The sequence below is a fragment of the Dendrobium catenatum genome, unplaced genomic scaffold (genome assembly GCF_001605985.2).
Source record: "Dendrobium catenatum unplaced genomic scaffold, ASM160598v2 fragScaff_scaffold_1369, whole genome shotgun sequence".
NCBI classification, from domain to species: Eukaryota; Viridiplantae; Streptophyta; class Magnoliopsida; order Asparagales; family Orchidaceae; genus Dendrobium; species Dendrobium catenatum.
Window position 1 is genome coordinate 139868 of NW_021319831.1, and position 17372 is coordinate 157239.

General features: G+C 37.0%; 1 protein-coding gene across 1 annotated transcript; it reads left to right on the plus strand.

Moving 5' to 3' along the window:
• The first annotated feature begins 13929 nt into the window (after positions 1-13929).
• Positions 13930-17033, plus strand: LOC110101088 (leucine-rich repeat receptor-like protein kinase TDR). The gene is made up of 2 exons (XM_028699701.1): positions 13930-15753; positions 15859-17033. Exons 1-2 carry the CDS (start codon positions 13930-13932, stop codon positions 16960-16962), a joined length of 2928 nt encoding a protein of 975 aa, XP_028555534.1. The 3' UTR covers positions 16963-17033.
• The last annotated feature ends 339 nt before the right edge of the window (positions 17034-17372 follow it).

Sequence of the window (17372 nt, forward strand, 5' to 3'; positions counted from 1 at the left end):
GTCTGGAAGTGACTAGAGGCTTTGGTGAAGGCTCTAAGGTCAGAATCTTCAAAGTGACAGGTCCAGTGGCATAGGCTGTAAATATTTGAAGGTTTTACAGCCTTTGAATTTTGATTTAGTTTTTGAGGTTAGAGACCTCAGAATGGGCTCAAATTTGGAGGGTTGCCTCTAGAGACATGTCCCATCAGTATGCAACTGACAGACTCTGAATCAGAGATCATTTGATTGGTTTTTGAAGTGTTTGAAAATTTGCTGAAAAAGGCTTTTAGGACTTGCCCTTTTAGCCTTGAATTTTGGTTTGGATTTCTAAGATCTGGATAGATCCTAAGGTCTGGATCTAGGAGAATCCTAGAGTTTAGATTGATTTGGGAATTGAATTAATTTAGGGGCAAGATTTGTCCAAATGACCTCATACAAAAATGAGGTCAACAGGCATTTAACGACCACTTGGCACGTTCGATGAGCAGCTGTGCAAAAAATTCGGGAAGAGGTCGCTTTGACGCCACATGCATAATAACTCGGCGGGATTCTTGTGGGATTTGTGGAGATTTGAGCGGCATTTTGATGGATATGAGGTTTATTTTCTATCCTTTTTTGTTCTTTACATAGAGGTCAACAAAGTGCAACTTCATATGTCATCCATATTGAATACCTCTCCATAATATGGAGGAAAACCTATAATCTTGAATAAATATAACCACCTTCGACACACCATGTAATCTGATAATATCTTTGATAGATATCAATAGTAATCAGTCAATTAGATTAATCCACGAATTTAAAAAAAATGAGCAGGCTTTGTTAGTCGATAAACAACAATCCAGATAGCATCATACCTCTTCCTCGATATGGGAAAATCAATAATAAAATCCATCATCACCTCTTCCAAATTCTACTCTAGAATAAGTAATGAATACAGAAGATTGCATGGTGGGTGATGCTCCACCTTCACAAATTGATAGGCCTCAAAGTGTTTGCCAACATATTATCCTTACTAGGCTTAAACTAAATAGTCAGATCATAGTCTTTGATTATCTAAAGCTATCTCATTTACCTCAAATTTAGATCATTCTGAGTGAATATATACTTCAAACTTTGATGATTGATAAAACAAAACTTGCACTTGACACCATACATATAGTATCTCGAAATCTTTAAAGTAAAAACTACAACAACAAGTTTCAAATCATACATTAGATACCTCTTCTTATGGAGCTTCAATTGTTTGAAAGCTTAAGTTATAACTTGACCATATTACATCAATATGAGTCCCAAGCCTCTTAATGAAGCATAACTGAATACCTGAAATCCATTTTTACTAGTTGAAAGAACAAAAATTAGAGCAGAAGTTAAACTATCATTCAATCTCTAAAAATTAGCCTCACGCTCTAATGTCTATAAAAAAGCTACTGACTTTTGAGTCAGTCCGTTAGAGGTATAGAAATCTAATAAAATTCTTTTACAAACTTTATATAATATCTAGCCATAACCAAAAAATTGCTTACCTCAAACTCAGTAGTAGCTTGAACTTTTTAGGGATCAATAGAGACACTAGCACTAGTCACTACATATCTCAAAATAGTAATATTCCTCAGCCAAAATTCACACTCGAAGAACTTGGCATATAGTTGATGCTGCCTCATAGTTTATAAAACACCTCAAATATATGATATGAACTTCCTCATAAGCAAAATAAATAAAAATATCATCAATGAAAATAATAACAAATTGATTAATTTTTTTTTAAATACTATGTTTATCATATCTATAAAGATAGCTAGTGCACTCATCATCCTAAATGGCATGACCAAGAACTAAAAAACACCTATACCTCATATTAAAAGTTGTCTTCAGGACACTAGCCTCTCACACAATCTCCTGATAGTATTCAAATCATAATTAAATATTTGAAAATATAAAAGATCCAGTAAACTGATCGAATAAATTATCAATCTGTAGTAGATGATACTTATTCTTGATAGTGACTTTGTTCTACTCCCTATAGTCAAAGTATATATGCATCATACCATTTTTTTATTTAGAAATAGAATAGGTTCACCCCACGTTGACACACTAGGATGAATAAATCCTCAATCAACCAACTCCTAAAATTGAACCTTCAACTCTTGAAGGTCCTTAAGTGTCATCCTATATAGATATTTGGAAATCAAGGCCATAATTGAAATTACATTAATACAAAACTCTATATCTCTGTCTAGAAGTAAACTAACTAAATCCTTAGGAAACACATCTAAAATGCTCATACAACTAGGACATCATAAAGAGAACCAGAATCTATACTTTTATCTAGTATTGATGCTAGAAATATCATACAACCTCCTTCAACAACCAATTTGCTTCCACATCAGAAATCAACTATGATAAATCTCCTCTAACACCCTAAAGTATATAACTCTCATTGCCCAAAAATAATATAACTCACTTTTTTAAATAATCATTTTGATCCTCGTATTAACTTAACCAATCCATACCCAAAATAACATCAAACATAAAAATGTTTTATAAAATCAAATTAGACCTCCACTTCTTATAAGTATATCAATATCATAAAAATAAACTCTATTGGTTATCATACTATATCTAGTTAGTAAAGTAGTACATAAAGATGTTATCAATAAAATTGAAGGAAAGTTCAATAAATCAAAGAAATGCTAAAACATAAATGAATAAAAAGCTTTAGAATTGAATAAAATATGACATGGATGATTAAAAATGTAAGTCATACCTATCACAATATATGGAGCATCACTGCCTCCTATTAAGTCAAATTATATACATATGGCTGAACTAGAGCTGAAGTACTCTAGCATCTTTTAGAAAAATAAGATGCTAGAGATTTTATTGTGTTTTAGTTAAGATGACTTAAGTAAATTAATCCATTGATCAAAGATGGATTAAGAGATTTATGCAGGTAGCCAAAAGATCTTATCAATTGATATACAGAATGGCTTTCTCTAGGAAGTTGAAGGACTTGGGCTACCTTATTCTTTTCTACTCCAAGCCTCCCCTATGTTCTTCTTGTCTTTAATTGTAAGAATGCTAAATATTTGTCCACCTAAATGTCTAAATATTTGAATTTATACCCATTGAGTTAGCCCTCATAACATGTCCTCTACCTTCCTATGCACTTCAACTAAGGACTAACATGTAGAATAAGATGGTGAGGTTATTAATAATGATGTTAGAAAATGTTAATGTTGTTTTATCAATGGAGGACAGGAGTTTGAATGATTACTAAGGGAGTTAAGGCTTAGGATATTTTTTACTAAATTGAGACATACTAGATAACAACCAGTGGATGATCATACAAGTGTAATGTGTAATGTGTTATTTGGTGATATTAGAAGAACGATTTATACTATTATATGGTTAATTTGAGTTAGGCTGGTATCAAAGGACTTGGGCTCCCCATCATAATTTATAATTACGGCGACAACAAAGATAGCCAATGTATCTTGTCAAAGCGCATATGGCACACAAAAGGGAAGGGGGGGGGGGATGAATTGGTTCTTTTAAAATGTTTTGAAATTCTTAAAAAAAAAATATTTTGCTTAAAAAATAAATATTGAAATATGCGAAAGAGATAAAAATTTTAAATTAAAACTCACAAGTAAATTTAGTTTTTTTTGCATTTATACTTATAGAAACCAACTATTAATTTTTTCTTTATTGATTAAAAAAAAAATCAACAAAAAAAATCACCAAAATTCTCTTTGACACATGTAATCAAAATTAAACTAGAGTGCAGATAAATAAATTGCAAGTAAAGTAAACTTCAAGAAAAGTAAGAAAATGCAAACTAAGGGTTATAGTGATTCGACCAAATTGACTTACGTCAACTCCTAAAAAGTTCTCTTAACGAATTGCACTAAATGTGCTCTCCTTTAACAAACAACTAGGTGAAGATGCCCTTCCCTCTTAACTAGGCAGAGAATCTCCCTCCTCTTGCTTTTATTACCTTGTAGAGATGAGTCCTTCCTTTCACCTCCAAGCGCAATAGAGATGTCATTCCCTCCTTTCACTTCCAAGCCCTGTAGAGATGTTGATCCCTCCTTTCACTTCTAGGCCCAACGAAGATGGAGAAACCCTAACATCTTCGGTTAGTGAGCTTTTACACCAAAGACTCTCCTTCCAAGAGTTGTCCTCCAAGAAATCCACCAAAAATAATTAGAGGACCTAAGATGCAAGCTATCCATAGCAACTGTGTGAGCCCTCTCACACTCCTTGAGTCCTTCAAGGCACTCTCCCTCCCTTAAACTCACCTCCTTGTTCTCCTTCTAAATGTGGACTCTCTCCAAGCACTCCCTCAAGAAGAAGATGACTCTGACTGCCCAAGTACTCTTGCTACAAAATATAATAAGAGTTTATAAAGAGAGCGCTAAAAAATCCTAATTTTCAATTTTAAGTCTTTTGATTGTACATTATGATACACATATTATATAGTATAATGCATAGATGATACAATATTAGTTATTCAATTTCGTTTATATCTTCCTATATGATTATAAATTAACTGGCACAATTAGTTTATATCGAATCTCATATTATACAGGATGAACCAAAGTTCATCTGGAGAGCTCTCGAGTGAATTTGATTGTATGATATTTATAATGTACAATACAATATGCAATTAATTTAAATATGATTTAATTTCTTAATCATCAAAATTAAATTTGATAATTTTAATCATTTATCTTCCAGTACAAATATGTTCATAAAATACAATTAGTTTAAATTCAAATATGCCTAATTTAAGTAACCAGGATTCGACGGCAAGGTTTCTCAAAATAGTTGATCATCCTATGTGATATGATAGTCATACATTACGATAAAATATAAATTAATTGTAATTTTATATTAATTAAATATTTGAATTAATTTTTGTTTGAACTAATCATACTATATAAAATTTAACATATAGTGCAACCAGAAGAAAAACTTCAAATATTTATTTTTTTTCCCCTTGTGTGTGTGAACAATTGCTAAACTAACTTACACCTAATATTGAAATTGACTCAAGAAAATAAAAAAATACAATCTCTATAAAATATATAGTGACTTATGTACTGGCCCTTTATTGTCTTTAACTGATTCTTTAGTTATTAGCTTGATGTATGTTATGCCTGCAATAGTAAGTATCACACAAAACAAATATCCAATATGTAATGCAGGAATAAGTAATTAAACATCAAAGAATAATTTTAATAATTTAAATACAAGGTGAGGCTCCCGGATTTCAATATTCAATTATTAAGGCACTTTTTTTAGATGGATGCCACTAAAGGAAATTCAGGCATTATCGGTGGTTTTTTCCGGCGGTTTCGCTATGATTTTCGACGGTTTAGTAAAATACCAGAAATTTTTTTGGTGGTTTGAAAACCGTCGGAATAAACCTCATAGGAAACTATTTTCGACGATCTATTTCTGGCAATTATAATCACCGGCAGCTTTTTGATGGCCTAGATGACCGATAATTTTTTGCGGTTATGACGTAGGTGATCGCTGATTAATCACCGGTGGCTTACTAGCCGTCAAAATTGCCAGTGTTACAGGTGGCCAAATCACCCAGTCACCTCCAGTTGACCGTCGACGACTACTGATTAATCACCAGTGGCTTACCGACCATCAAAACCGCAGGTATTATCGACGGGTTAGCATCTGATGTCCGCCGGCGACCGTTGGTAAAATACCAATAATTTCCGGCAGCTTTATTGAACTTCTGACAGCTATAATATGCCGTCCGATATCGAGGTTTCTAGCGGCCAAACCGCCGGTTGGCCGCTGAAAACCTGTAGTATTTTAAAAAAAAAAAATTGATACCCTTGCCTCTATATTTACTCAATTTTACACAAACTTGCACATAATAGACAATATTTATCACAAATATGGGCAATACACCACTATAATTATTCACAACTATAATCCAAAATCAACATATATAGCATTGCAATAAAATCCACAATAAGCAAATAAAGTCTACAAAGTTCATAAAAAAAAAAAATAAACTCATCAAATAAAATAAATAAATAAAGTCTGATAACATATAAATCCATAATAACATGTCCATGTCCTCTCTTTCACACAATAAGTTCATTAAATCAAATATTTAAACTAAAAGTTCATCAAACAAATAAGAGTACTACTTATCCTCCATGTCTTCGCTGTTTGGTGAGGCATGTGTCTACTCTTGCTCTTTCTTCTTTTGATTTTCATTTCTATAGGATCATAGCTCTTCTTGCATCTCATTTTAAATCTTTCTCACCTCTTCTATCTCTCTCACAGGGCTGTAACCCTCTAGCTTATAGTTTCTTCATCAGCTCCACTATGATCATAAAATGCTGATGTGGATGAACTGCCCTCATAAGTATAACCTTGCTAACCCAAGCCATATACCCTCCCCCTCTGCATTCCTCCAACAATATCTGACCATGTATGATACTCATAATATTGGGTTGATCCTGAAGATGATCCCTCACCAGTAGACTGACGACTTTCTCGAACTCATACAAAATTATCCTGCGAGAATAAATCCATAAAATATATTGATATTAGAATGAGATTTTTTATATTAAATTTAAATTCCCAAACTCCAAAAAATTATACTCACATGAACTTTTTTAGACTTTTTATCTACACACTGATGGTCAGATTGATGTTGGTGAGTCCTCATATGCAACTCCAATAGTGTTGACTCCTAGCCAAGAAACTCTTTTTAAAAATAAAAGATATATTTAAAATAATATACATATAGTTATTAAACTAATTGAAAGCTTTTACCAGTCATTGTCTATATTCCATATGAGGAATATATCCACTAGTATGAAGGGAGCTTCCTAAACCCCCACAATTAGATGATCTATTCTGCTTATTCTGCTCTCTTATTTTTGTAAACTCATAGCTCGTCCAAGCTCTACTCAGATATGCCCATACGCTCTCTCCAATCTATAATGGACGTTGCCTTGACTTTCTAATGTCTTTGAACATATCCCTAAGACGGGTTGATCATCTCCTCTCAAAATTTGTTCTGATCCTCACGCTATACTCAGGCAATCACCTAAAATCTTTCTATAAAAAATTTAGGCATAACAATTAATATTAATATAAATTAAATTAAATATTTTAATTAATGTCAAATAAGTATACCTGAAATTCTCTAAATCACTTATCCTTAATTTCCTTTAGGATCTTCTTTCATGATAAGTAAGTAGCATCATATTTTCTCCTTATGATATCCCGAATCTTGTAGGTAGCTGGCCTCTAAGGATTGAAGTTGCAGGTTAATTTTTTTGTCAATAATATATAATATATCAAATTATAATAAACTTAACAAAATAAATTGAACTTATGTATCGCCCTCAGGCTCAATGTATAGACTCTTATATGCTGTAGTTGTAGGATCCCCAACACCAGCCTCTACTGGTGTAGATGGTCCACCATGTTCTGACTACATCGGATACTAATTTTTGTAGCAATGAGATCCAACTTGGATACTAATTTCTTTATTCAGTACAAATCTTAGAGAATTAAATTATCTGTTGAATTAGTTTTCTTGAGAAGGCCAATAAAGTCATTGAAATAATCACTGAAAATATTATATTCGGTTTTGATACTTAACATCCTCAATGCAATGATAATTCTGAATGAGTTTTATAACCATCCCAAATTAGTTTTTGTGCTGGATGTAGTAACTTAAAGAATTTTTTAGTTTCTATATTTGGTGGCTCTTCCACACTAGTCCTTAAATTAGGACCTACTATATTTAAAATACGTTCTTCATATAGTCTACTCATTTGATCTATATCAAATGTTTCAAAAGTTATAAATGGATCGGCGTGACTATCTCTGTGTGGTTAGTACTCGCCATGTGAGGTCCAAATCCAGTAGTTTGGAACAAATCCCATACTATATAAATCAACCTTCACATTATCGGGTTTGAGAAAAGCTTGATTTTTGTGCTTCTAATATGGACATCTAAACATTCAATCGAACTTAAAGAAAGGTAGTCCAGATGCAACTTGAATAAAAGTCTCAACTCCCTGTATAAATTCATCTATCATTCCTCTTCGACCCAGTATCAATCTATTATATATCCAATATCTCACTTCTTGGATAGTCATTTGGAAGTTAAAGCAAACATTTCCCTACAAAGTTGTGAAATCAATTATTGGAAAATATGCAGCCTGAACAAGTGTACATGCTTTACTTTCGAACAAGTGTACTTTATTTGAATTAGAATGCATTCACCAACCATCCAATAAATACAATAATACAAGATAAATAATTTATGTGACAAAATGGAAAACTCGGCTAATGACTCGTATCATATCTCTAAGGATAAAGCCACTCATCCACCTGAGCATCCTTATCTCTACAACACTTAGCTCGGTATTATGCTTCTGTTTTAATGGCTAACATTTGACACCATAAAGCATTGTAGGTCTCACCACCATCTTATAGAATAAAATGTTTGGAGTCTTGAGGAAAATCCAAAACTATTATGATTTGAGTGTTTTGGACTCATCATGGAGAGGGGAAATTCATTCCTATAACTCCTAGGAAATTTTAAAATCAAATTTGATATGATTTGAACATCTAGGAATGCATGCATGCTAGGATTACTTGTCACTTTGTATAATTAAGTTGGCTTGAAAGTAGCATGAATATATTCACATAATTCCAAAAGGGGAGTTGAGTACATCTTCTAAGGAAAAGCAAACACCAAAGTATAGACTCTAAGCTAGGCTAACCTCCATAATTCAAGTTTTCCTTGAACTCCCTCTCTAGCCTTATTAACAAGAAGAATATAATGAGCAAAAATCAAACACCAAGGTATATCCTCTAAGCTAGGTTGACCTCCATAATTCAAGTTTACCTTGAACTCCATCTCTAGTCTTATCAACAAATTGTGAAATCATGAGAAAAAAGCAAAGACCAAGCTACATCCTCTTATAACTACAATAACATCAAGCTTTTATCCCACTACGTGGGGCCAGCTACATCAATCCTTTTTTCCCCATTGTGTCATGTTAAGAGTCAAATTCTCATTCAAATCTAAAAAAGAAAGGTTATTTCTAATATTTTCTAATCAAGTCTTTTTAGGTTTACTTCTACCTTTCGTAACATAGGTCAAATCTAATACATCTACTCTCATAACAGAGTCATCGGAAGGCCAATGTTTTACATGACTAAACCATCTAAGGTGACTTTCTCTAATCTTGTCTATCACTAGAACTACTCCAACATTTTACTAGATATGCTCGTTTCATATCCTGTCTCTAAGACTAAGCCCACTCATCCACCTGAGCATTCTCATCTTAGCAACACTTAACTATTATGCTTCTTTTTTAATGGCCAAAATTCTGCACTATAAAGCATTGCATTCCTCCACAACAAAACCTGATGCATTCCTCCAGTTCAACCATCCAACTTCAATTCTACTAATAATATCATAATCTATTTCATGATCACTATGAACAATAGTCACAAGATATCTAAAATATGTACTCTTATTAAATGACTTGATTGCATAAAATTAACAAGAATAATATCATTAGCAAAAATCAAACACAAAGGTACATCCTCTTGCAACTGTCTAGTGAGAACATCCATGAGTAAAGCAAAAAGATATGGACTTAATGCTAATCCTTGATTTATTCCAAGCGAAATAGGAAAATGCTTGTTCAAACCACTAAATAGCAAATTTGAGGAAAAAAAAAATGCAACCATAAATTTTGTTTCGGAATGCGGTTTTGAGGGCAGATTGCAGTCGTGCTTGGATGCCGGAGTGGGGGCGAGATCTTCTACCGGCGGCCGGATTCCTGCGTAGGAGGCGCGATTGATCACGAGAGGCCGGAGGAGGGGGGTGAGCGTCTGTAGCGAGAGAAGAGGAAATTGTGAGGAAATGAAGTGAAAGGCTCGGGATGACTAAAATTAGGGCATGTTTTGGCGGTTTTCCAACGGTTTTGATTGCCGGAAACAAGTCACTTAACACCGACGGTCCTAGCCGCCTGTAAAGTGCCGGTAAAAAATAAAGTTGGCACCCTAACCGATGGTTATTAGATCGCCGCTAATTCCGCCGGCGGTTAATTAAATAAATGTCAGTTAAATCGTCGGTTAGTACCGACGGTTTAACCGCCGGTATTAACGGTGGCTATATGACTGCCAGTAATGGCTACCGATAATACCTAAATTTCCTGTAGTGTACCAATAGGCATGAGTTGAATCCTAATAGGGTGAATGGATTCCATGTGCAGGGTCATGATGATTCCAAGTTGCATAAGAGATTTTTAGGGTTCATAAAGAAGTATTTGATTGGAGTTTGTTTTCACAATTAGTGCTTTGCTTCATTTGAAATCTATAGAGTAGAGTAGACACCCACATTTGAATTGAAGGGAAACACACAAAAAAATTTAAATTAAGCCATAACTAACTTATAACTACTTTTTTGAATTTTAGAAATTTTATATTCAAATTACAAAATTACAATAAATGTACCAATTATACATTTGATTTATAAATTTGAATCTTGAGTTGTAATTTAGTTTGGGGTTTTATAAGCAGCCTTTGGTACGTACATTTATGTGTCATAACAATATCATTTTGATGCTCTTAATTCCAAGAATCTAATGGAATTAATTTTGAAAATATTCATGGATTAAATGTAGTGATGAAAAAAATAGTGATGGCAGGCTATCTTTCTTATGTTGAGATGTCCATCTCCTCTAAAACAATTCAAGACAAAAAATGGCGAGTGAATTAGAGGTTTATGATGTTTTAAAATACTTTGAACATTTTAGACCACAATGAATGAATTGCATGAAAAGATTGAAATTCAATAATAAATATGCAAGATTGAAACAGAACAACACGAGAAGCTAACTAATGTGGGCAACATATGTAGTCAAAGCTCTAGACAAAAAGGCAATCTAGAAAACATTGGTGGACTATCATAAATCTTAAAATATGTAAAACGCCTCTAATTATATACTAATTTTGGCGCTTTTCTTTCTTTCTTTCTATCTTTTTTTTTGCGATAGAGATTAACAATAATATACAACACCACTAGGGTTGGGTCATACGCTTGAAGTGCACATTATAAATTCCTCAACAATTATTGAATTGCTAAATATTATTCATATTTGATTAAACTTACCACCAAACATAATTATACTAGCTTTGGATTAGAGAACAACTTAAACACAATGAGATTATCACCCAAGTCGAGGACTCGATAATAATGTTTGTATTCAAGATATCTACCAATAAAAGAACAACTATCAAAGTTATAAAATATAAAGATTATTTAAATTTTGAAATGGAAGTATAAACACACTCATATGACTAGGGGTGTCAATATTTAACACGAACCGAAAACCCAATACAAAAATTCCATGTTAGGTTAAACCTGCTTGAGAAACGGGTCGAGTTCAAGTTCGGGCATGAGATTTCAAAAACTGGGTCAGGTTCGAGTTGACCCGAAAGCCCAAAATCAACCCGAGTTTGACCCGAAAACCTCGTCGTCATGCTCCGATTCTCGTCTCAGGTGAGTCGCATTGTGTTCGAACTCATCCCGTACTCCTGCAGTCAGCAATCACTTCTAGGGCGGATTGACTTAATAAGCACGCATATTTACAAGATTTGGTTGAATAAGCATGCAGACTGAAGAAACTCCCGTCACTATCGACTAATTTGCAGGGTTTAGGAAAATAAATGCACAAATGAAAGAAAGCTCGTGTTGAGTCAATTGCTTACGATTCGGGTCGAGTTTATGTCGGGAAAATTGATTGATTTCCGAACCGGGTCGGATTCAGATCGGTTCAAAATCTGTCAGGTCAAAGTCAGGCTGGACAGGATTTGACACCCCTACACATAGACATCCATTACCCTATAGAAATAAGTAGGAACTAAAATGCCTCAAATAATATGATATCACATGATTATAGAATCAATCACGCCTTAATTATTTTGTTAAAAAGATAAATGAGATAATATGTTAAGGTCTCTTGCTTAGTGAAATTGACCAGGTAGCATAGTTAAGGTCCATTTATCTACTTGATTTAATACATTCAGGATTATAAAATTTAATTGCAAATGGCAATGGTCTTCCTAGAATAGCTGTATAAGTTGACATCATGACATCATGTGGCTTTGGAGGTTGCCTCTCCTTTCATATCATGCTGCTTGCATCCCAAGGCATTGGAAAGATAGCAAGGATAAAGACATAAATAAATAAATAAATAAATTTTTATAATGGTATTTAATGGGTTTGTAATCATAATCTATGATTGCAAGCGTGATCAATTGAACTCATTATCTTGTAGGTGTGTAGTATAAATGATTTTGTTCACATTTATTCCAATTTTGTGTGAGTTACATTTTTTAATAATCTCATCTTTTATAAAAAAAGAATCTCATTTTTTATGCATTTCTACAACACAATTATTTTAATTTTTATCACACTTCATATTATTCTTATTTCAAACACATTCAATTTAAATATGAATATGCTTTGTAACCTAATATTAAGATTTATGCAACATCAAAATAATTATAATTTAAAAAAATCAATTTTCATTATATGATTGATATAACACAAAACTATTGAGATAATTCTTCATTTTAATTATTATGCCTTTGCTCTATACCCTTATTTATACTTTTAATTCTATATAATAAATAAATTTTAATATTGAATGTGCATCATAAACATTATGCGACAAAATTTATATATCACAATTAATATTTATTCTATTATTTTTATGATATTTATCTTTTAACAATTCTTATCAATATTTAGAATTTTGTCTTAATAATTAAAATTATATATATTAAATAAATTTTTATTAGAATATCATTGCCTACTGAAAAACTAATTTTCCACTTACTAATGATAGCCACGTCAAACAATAACTCATCTCTAAGCAAATTTCATTTCTAAAACAAAAAAAAAGTCTATTATGTGCATATTCATTCTTATTTATTAAAAATGTAAATATTATATAAAAAAATTATAACTTTGTTGATTTATTCTTTTACAAATTAAATTTTTTAAAAAAATTATTTGACCTAATAATCCATCTGATTATATAATTTTCTCCAAAATATATTCACCTTTTTCACGGGAGATTAAATTTCTACACCCAGTTCTCGGCAGAATTGCTGCCTCTGTGTTGTGGATAGTTCTCTCCGCCAATGCTGAATGCTGGTAGGTGAATTCATCTTCTTCTTTGAGCTCGCGCGTGCAGCCCCGTTTGTTGACGCGAAGGAATCCTCCCGCGAGACTCGCCTTCGAAGCCCCTAAAAAAGAAAAAAAAAATCTTCTTTTTCCTCTGTTTCGTGATTTTTTCAAAAAAAAATTCCGGTGCGACACCGGACGTCGCATTGTTGACGTCACGAAGTCGCCTTCGGTGGAGCCGGCGAGGAATGACAACCGCCTGTTTGACATTCAGTTGTAGATTACCTAAAGACTTAAACTAATAGAATAAGTTATGAACGTCTGGGATTAGTTAATTAAACAACTAACATCGTCGTCATAGCACGCTTCTTGAAAATTCAGCACAAAAGGAAAAGCAGGTTGCAAAAGTGACCACAAGCAGGCCAGGAAAGAGGAAAAGCAGAAGAGACAGCCGCGGCACGCGCTGCAAATGGATAAAAACGCAATGAGAGCATAACACAAACAAGAAATAAGAGGAAGGAGGCGTTGAAGTTAAGGTTTTGAGCACGAGTTGAAGAAGCAGGCCACAGAGCGCACACACAAAAAAAAAAAAAAAGAGAGAATGAAATCATCGCCCACTCCCTGTAACCCAATCATGCGGCTCCCGTCTCACCCAACACTTTCCAAAAGCATTCATCGACCTCCCGCCTCTTATACCTTCCTTCTCCCCGGCACTACAGCTCATCGCCCCCGCCATGTCACTCTTTCTCTTCACCGCCTCGGCAGCCGCGGCCGTTCTGTTCGTTTTCAGCTCCGCAGCTATCCCGTCTACCTCGCTTCCCGCTCCCCTCCTAGCCTTACTCGCCCTAAAGTCGTCACTTTTGGACCCCCTCTCTTACCTCTCCGACTGGGCACTTCCCCTAAATCAAAACTCCTCCTTATCGCCGCCGCCGTGGTGCTCCTGGTCCGGTGTCTCCTGCGCCAGCGGCGAGGTAGCAGCCATCGACCTCTCAGGACGTAACCTTTCCGGCGACCCCTTCCCTTCCGAGCTACGGCTCCTGTCACCTTCTCTCACTCTCCTCAACCTCTCCACCAACTCCTTCTCAGGTCCCATTCCCTCATCCTCATCTCTATTCCATCTCCGCCGCCTCCGCTCTCTCGACCTCAGCCGCAACGACTTCAACTCCTCCCTCCCATCGCGTCTCTCCTCCCTCCGTCGACTCACTCTCCTCACCCTTTACAGCAACAGCTTCTCTGGATCCATCCCCGTAACAGTCGCCGCGCTTCCTCTCCTCGAGCATTTAAACCTCGGCGGAAGCTTCTTCTCTGGCCTGATCTCCGGCGAGGTACTTGCCTCGTTCACTTGCCTCCGGTTTCTTCACCTCGCCGGTAACCTTCTCACAGGTCCCATCCCAGTGGAGATTGGCCAGCTTGCCCTGCTTGAGCATCTGGAGATCGGGTACAATACGTATGAAGGCAGCCTCCCACCAGATATTGGGCGGTTGCGGAATCTTCGCTACCTCGACATTTCTTCAGCGAATCTTTCTGGTGAGATACCAAAGGAAATTGGGAATCTTATTGAATTACAAACTCTGTTTCTGTTCAAAAATCGGATTTCTGGTGGCATCCCGCATGAAATGTCCCGTCTTAGCAGCCTCAAAGTTCTCGACTTGTCAGATAACCACCTCTCCGGCATGATTCCACCTGGCATCTCCCTGTTCGTTAATCTCACCGTTCTGAGCCTCATGAACAATGACCTTTCAGGCGAAATACCGCCGGGAATCGGCGAGATTGCCTCGCTTAAAGCGCTCCTTCTCTGGAACAACTCCCTGACGGGCATGCTCCCACCGATGCTCGGATCGGGCGGGCTGCTGGAGAGGCTTGATGTTTCTTCGAACTCCCTCTCCGGCCCAATTCCTCCCGGCCTCTGTTTCGGAAACCGCCTCGTTCGGCTAATACTCTTCGCCAATCGTTTCGAATCCTATATTCCTTCTTCCCTCACCCGCTGCTCTTCATTGTGGCGCATTCGTATCGAAGATAACCGCCTTACCGGCTCCATCCCTGCCGGCTTTGGCCATCTCCAAAACCTCACCTTTTTCGATCTCAGTAGCAACAGTATCTCCGGCGAGATACCGCCAGACCTCGGCATCGCTCCACGGTTACAGTTTTTGAACATGTCCGGTAATCCCTTCCGAAGCATACTACCAAATACGATCTGGAGGGCGCCGTCTCTTCAAATTTTCGCTGCAAGCTCCTGCAAGCTCCACGGCAAAATCCCGAGCTTCGCCTCTGGCTGCAGCAATCTATATAAGTTAGAAATTTGGCAAAACGGTCTCAACGGCACCATTCCCACTGACATCAGCAATTGCCAAAAGTTACTATCCCTAAAACTGAATCAAAACCGTCTCACCGGTCCAATTCCGCCAGAGCTCGCAAATCTGCCCTCAATCACCGAAGTAGACCTCTCCCTCAACTTTCTAACTGGCGCGATCCCGCTGGCGTTCGACAACTGCACTACGCTGGAAAGCTTCAACGTGTCCTTTAACGGCCTCGCGGGTCCCGTTCCCGCCTCCGGCAACGTACTTCGGAGCCTCGACTCTTCTTCATTCGCTGGAAACCCAAGACTTTGCGGCTCGCCGCTCGCCCGGCCCTGCACCCCAGCGGTGGAGCGGCAGCTGCGCAAGCCAGCTGCCACCGCAGGCCCGGTGATCATTTGGATCGCGGCTGCAGCGGTGACAATTGGATTGGTCCTCCTTATAGCCGGGACACGATGGTTGAAAGCGGCCTCCCGGCTCGGACCGCGGCCGTGGAAGCTAACGGCTTTCCAAAGGCTAACATTCACGGCGGACGACGTGGTCGAGGCAGTGAAATCCACAGCTCAGATCATTGGTATGGGCTCGTCCGGCACGGTTTACCGCGGCGAGATGCCCAGTGGAGAGGTGATTGCAATCAAGAAGCTTTTAACGCCGGGCGTCGCAAAGCAGAAAAATAAAACAGAGTGCATGTTGCCGGAGGTGGAGCTACTCGGCGCAGTAAGGCATCGCAACATTGTCCGACTGCTCGGCTACGTCAGCAACGGGGAGTCTACCATGCTGCTATACGAGTACATGCCGAGCGGGAGCCTGGAAGAGCTCCTTCACAGTAGCGGCGGAGAAGGAAAGGGTAAGACTACGCTAGATTGGGGGACGAGGTATCGTTTAGCGATTGGTGTAGCGGAAGGAATGAGCTACCTTCACCACGACTGCAAGCCGGCAATCGTGCATAGGGACCTGAAGCCGAGCAACATACTCGTGGACGAGGAGATGGAGGCGAGGATAGCGGATTTCGGAGTGGCGAAGTGGGCGACAATGACGTCGTTGACGGGGATAGCCGGGTCGTGGGGTTACATAGCGCCGGAGTATGCTTATGCAGTGAAAGTGGATGAGAGGAGCGATGTGTATAGCTATGGAGTGGTGTTGATGGAAATGGTGAGTGGGAGGAGAGCAGTGGATGGCGGTGTTGGTGATGAGGAGGGGAGGAGTCATTTGGTGGATTGGGTGAGGACGAAGGTGGCGAGGAAAGGAGGGGAAGGGGTGGGGGAGGTTTTTGATGAAGAGATGGCGATTGGGTGCAGAGAGGTGAGGGACGAGATGGTGATGGTGCTTCGAGTGGCGATGTTGTGCACCAGTGAGAGACCAGTGGACAGGCCGACAATGAGAGATGTGGTTTCGATGTTGAAGGCGATCAAGGTAGTCGGGAGTAAGGTGGCGGAGCAGGTTCCGGTGCTGGTTTTGGCCAAACCAGGCTAACAAGGATTTGAATTTCCCGCCGTCCAGAAAAATATTTTTCCCTTGATTTTGTTTTTCAATTTGAATCATGGCTGTTTGGTTGGTTGTTTTTTTTTTTTTTTAATTTGTTCGTAACTTGTTTTTTCGGATGTATTTCTATGCTTTTTCTCTTTTTATTTTTTTAAATTTAAACTTTAAGTGTATTTTATAGCAAACTCTTTGATTAGGAACTTAAAACTCTTAATAGTTTAATCATTTTTCTAAACCTTTTTGCAGTGGGTATTATCAAATTTAGGTTTGATTTGGAACAATTCTTTTGCTATTTTATAAAATTATTATTTACTACAAATTTTCAAAAGATTATTTTAAAAATCAATAAAAAGATTATCCCAAACAAAGCATTAGACAATCATAAACATTTAGCTTAAACC